The sequence below is a fragment of the Mytilus galloprovincialis genome, chromosome 4, assembly GCF_965363235.1.
Source record: "Mytilus galloprovincialis chromosome 4, xbMytGall1.hap1.1, whole genome shotgun sequence".
Taxonomy (NCBI): Eukaryota; Metazoa; Mollusca; class Bivalvia; order Mytilida; family Mytilidae; genus Mytilus; species Mytilus galloprovincialis.
This window is the reverse complement of record NC_134841.1, coordinates 70,811,035-70,814,719: the sequence shown is the minus strand read 5'-3', so window position 1 is coordinate 70,814,719 and position 3,685 is coordinate 70,811,035. Positions and strand designations below refer to the sequence as shown.

The following is a 3,685-nucleotide window of genomic DNA, read 5'->3' as shown; positions in this document are numbered from 1 at the left end:
ATGCTTGGTGATCGTCAGTCTGGCTGTTCTGAATTTTAAATATTTCGCAGCGTATGATCGCAATGGCGACGGCATATTCGGTCATTGCACACAAGTCGATGATCAAGCCCACTTTTGTCTGCCCCAACCAATTCCGTTTTGAATTAAAGATTTAACAATGGACCTAAAGGTTTGATAAACTACAAAACAGGCGTATTTTATAATCGACAATAATGTATGTTGCGAAAGCTGTTCAATATCAATAAGTTGTGTTTGATTTGACACAATCCCCATTTCCCTTCTCAATTTTACTGAAATATAGTGATACGATCTTATGATAAATAAATTACGGTAGAACTGTCAAAACTGTACAGATTGTATCAGTGTACATGTTAATTTTCCATTCATTAAAAATTTTTTTTAAAAAATACGATATTGTTGAAATTCTTCCACTCCCCCAGTTGTGTTATATCCTTTTTGGATATTTCATTCACTATAGACTATAAGGCAGTTGTATGAAAATAGAAAGAATCTATGTCAAAGCGACAACAACCTGAACAGAGAGCAGAAAACAGCCGAAGGCCACCAGATCTGTTTGAATATTTGAAAAATTAATTATTTGGGAAATCACAGATAAGTATAGGTATTTGTTATTTAACATTTGTCAGCTTGCTATTAAGATATCAATAATTTTATCAAATTGTACAAAAGTGTTTTCATTACAGGATAAAACATCTGCAAAGCGACAAATCTTGGCAGAAAACTTATCTGAAGCTAGGTTTTATGTATTGAACCTTAGATGATAAGTATCCAATAATACGCTCCCTAGCAAATAAAAGATGCATTCTGGTTTTCCGCTAATTTTCTCTCTAATAAAAGGTGGTTATAGTCAACACCATGGTAGTATAAACTATACGTGCATCTCCATTTAATAATCAGACATTACTTAAAGTCAATACTTGATAAAAAGTTACATTTCATAGTGATATAACTGATTTGGTTCTGGATATCCACTTTCTGTATTTTGAAGTCTATTTATATTGCATGCAACGTCTTCTATTATTCAACGTATCAAAAACTAGATCAATCCTAATCAATTAACCGTTTTATTTTCTATATGTTGGATGTAAACTATATGTTGTGGCTTTGAATATATATATATATATATAACAAGTCTAAAAGGGTACAACATCACCAAAAACACAATAAAACGAACAATATGTTAGATATTTCGGATAACAGATATCCTTCCTCGGTAATAGCACGATGACAAATAAATCATGTCAATTCAAATTAAGACTCTATCAAAATCTTGAAATTAATACAATTTAAGCGAACGCTGGAACAATGTACCAAAGTGTCTTCCGCGAGTGTTCAAATGAATTGGAAACAAATTAATTATTCTTCGGTAACAATAGATTTTCTTTTGAAGAAGTAGTTTGTGCCTCATGATATAATAATCAAAAACAAAATCTGCCTTTTCATAATCAATTCTCTTTCTTAATTGTGCATGTTAAACATGTTAAAGGATTGCTTCAGCTTACACTGTAAGATGGTGAGCATTTTAATAATAGTTTGATTTATAATAACTGATTTTTTCTTCTATTGTATGCAATATATTAATAAATACTCTTGAAAGCAACAGTTTCTATAAATCCAATAATTTATAAAAACTCATGGCTATAAAAGCGCGATTGAAAGCAATGACCATTTTTGTAACGCTATATTGTATATTGAGAAGTGATCGTAAGGAGATTCAACTATTGATATTACGCTCGTTACGTTCAGGATATTTAATTAATGTCTCTATCGTTTCTTTCAGAACGCATTACCAGCGATACTGACTACAGAAGGCTTTAATTGTGAATGAATAAAGGCATGTCTGCTTCGTTTTTTACAATATAGCTTGTGTTTTACTTGAGCAAATAACATAAATACTAGGGAATCGAATTGGAATGGCTGACGAAGAAACATGTATCAGCGAAAACGAAATTCGTTTTTAATTCCAACAACTTTAACTTTGACCATCATCAACTTGGTCAATTTGGCGGGAAATAGTTTAGTTATCATTGCAGTAATTACAACAACAAAGTTACGAACAAACACGAACACTTATATAGTGTCTTTAGCATGTTCAGATATTTTGTTGGGAATTTTTGTGATTCCCTTCTCGGCATCATTAGAAATTTTGACATATTGGCCGTTTGGTGTAGTATGGTGTAGTATACGGCTAGCTATAGATGTATTGATATGTACCGCTTCCATTTTAAATTTATTAGCCATAAATTTTGACCGATACTTAGCTGTAACTAAGCCTATACAGTATGCTAGTGCTATGTCCAGATGTCGGAGTAAAGTAATCGTGACTTTTGCATGGCTCTTATCTTTTGTAATATCTATCCTTTCGTTAGTAGGATGGAATGATAAAACTTCATAATCCAAGGAAACCCAAACGAGAAACGTCACCACTTATGTTAATAACAATTTGTCATCATGGGTTAATATTGAGCCTGTCGTCTGCAATAATACAGCGTCACAGTGCGAACTCATATCTACCAAAGGATACAGGATATATTCCGCTTTATTTATTCCGAATGTATCCCGAACGGCGGAATTCTGAGTAGGAAAGAAATGGAAAGAATGCAATAGAAACGATTATATTTTGAAGATCCAGAACCGGAAGCTGAAAGAGAACCTTTGGAGTATATAAAACTAAACAATGATACAAAAACTCCGGAAGATAGTCCATTTATGAAAGGAGGCGATCTTCTCCATTTATATACGCTATGAATAAGAGAAGTATGGAATCAAGATCATTGGCTACAGTACCAGAAGGTCGTCATAGTAATAGAATTCATATAAGAAAAATTTTGAAAGAAACAAAAGCTACCAAAACGGTTGCCATAATTGTTGGAGTGTTTACAATGTGTTGGTTACCATTCTTTACAATGTATATAATAGAGGCGTTTTGGGGGACACGTGTTCCATTATTGGCTTTTTCAAATAACTCATATTGATCCAATTTTGTCATTTACATGTTTCGGAGTTTAATGTGACGTTAGTTTCGATGAACTTATAAAAAAATATTGTTCAGGAGCCGGCAAAATCCGCCTTTCGTTTGCAGGATGTTCTTGAAAACGCACAGGAAGCCCTTGACCATTTTTCTGCTCTTTGTTCAGGTTGTTTCTTTGATATATCACCAGTTTCCATTCTCAATTCTATAATATATTAATGACAGTCACGTTAGCTTAAGGATGTAATTAGGTGAGGTTTTGGAATTTGTGTCAAATGTTCGGACTCCTTGGTGTTTTTCCATACAATACAATGTAAAATATTTTGCCCCATAACACCCATTTATTTTTTCATATAAGACTTAATAGCTCATGAAAGGTCATTTACCAAAATTTTGAAAGATTCTTAATTTTCTTTCTTTTGTTTTGAGACCTAATAATACCAATGCAAATATAAGGTAAAAGTCCGAGTCAGCCTTTTCCCGCCATATTTTAAATATCAAATATCTCGAAAAGGAGGTCCATGACCTATCAATATTTTTAGCTTATTTTTATCCTTAATTGATGCTCTACCAGCTTATAGTATCAACTTTAACTTCTTAATTTATTAATTTTCACCTTACCTCACCTAAGTACATCCTTAAAAATACATATCAGGGTGGCCTAATCTCAAATATTGGGAAAAGGTTTATTTT

At 32.6% G+C, this 3,685-nt stretch overlaps 1 protein-coding gene across 1 annotated transcript; it reads left to right on the top strand.

The window, feature by feature from the left end:
* The first annotated feature begins 1,819 nt into the window (after positions 1 to 1,819).
* Positions 1,820 to 2,999, top strand: LOC143073746 (putative G-protein coupled receptor No9). Its single transcript, XM_076249503.1, has 2 exons — positions 1,820 to 2,413; positions 2,724 to 2,999. Exons 1-2 carry the CDS (start codon positions 1,952 to 1,954, stop codon positions 2,994 to 2,996), a joined length of 735 nt encoding a protein of 244 aa, XP_076105618.1. The 5' UTR covers positions 1,820 to 1,951; the 3' UTR covers positions 2,997 to 2,999.
* The last annotated feature ends 686 nt before the right edge of the window (positions 3,000 to 3,685 follow it).

Coding starts and splice junctions, on each gene's coding strand:
- LOC143073746 (XM_076249503.1), top strand. CDS start 1,952: ATGTATCAGCGAAAACGAAATTCGTTTTTAATTCCAACAACTTTAACT. Junction 2,414..2,723: donor GATGGAATGATAAAACTTCA/TAATCCAAGGAA, acceptor TCCGGAAGATAG/TCCATTTATGAAAGGAGGCG.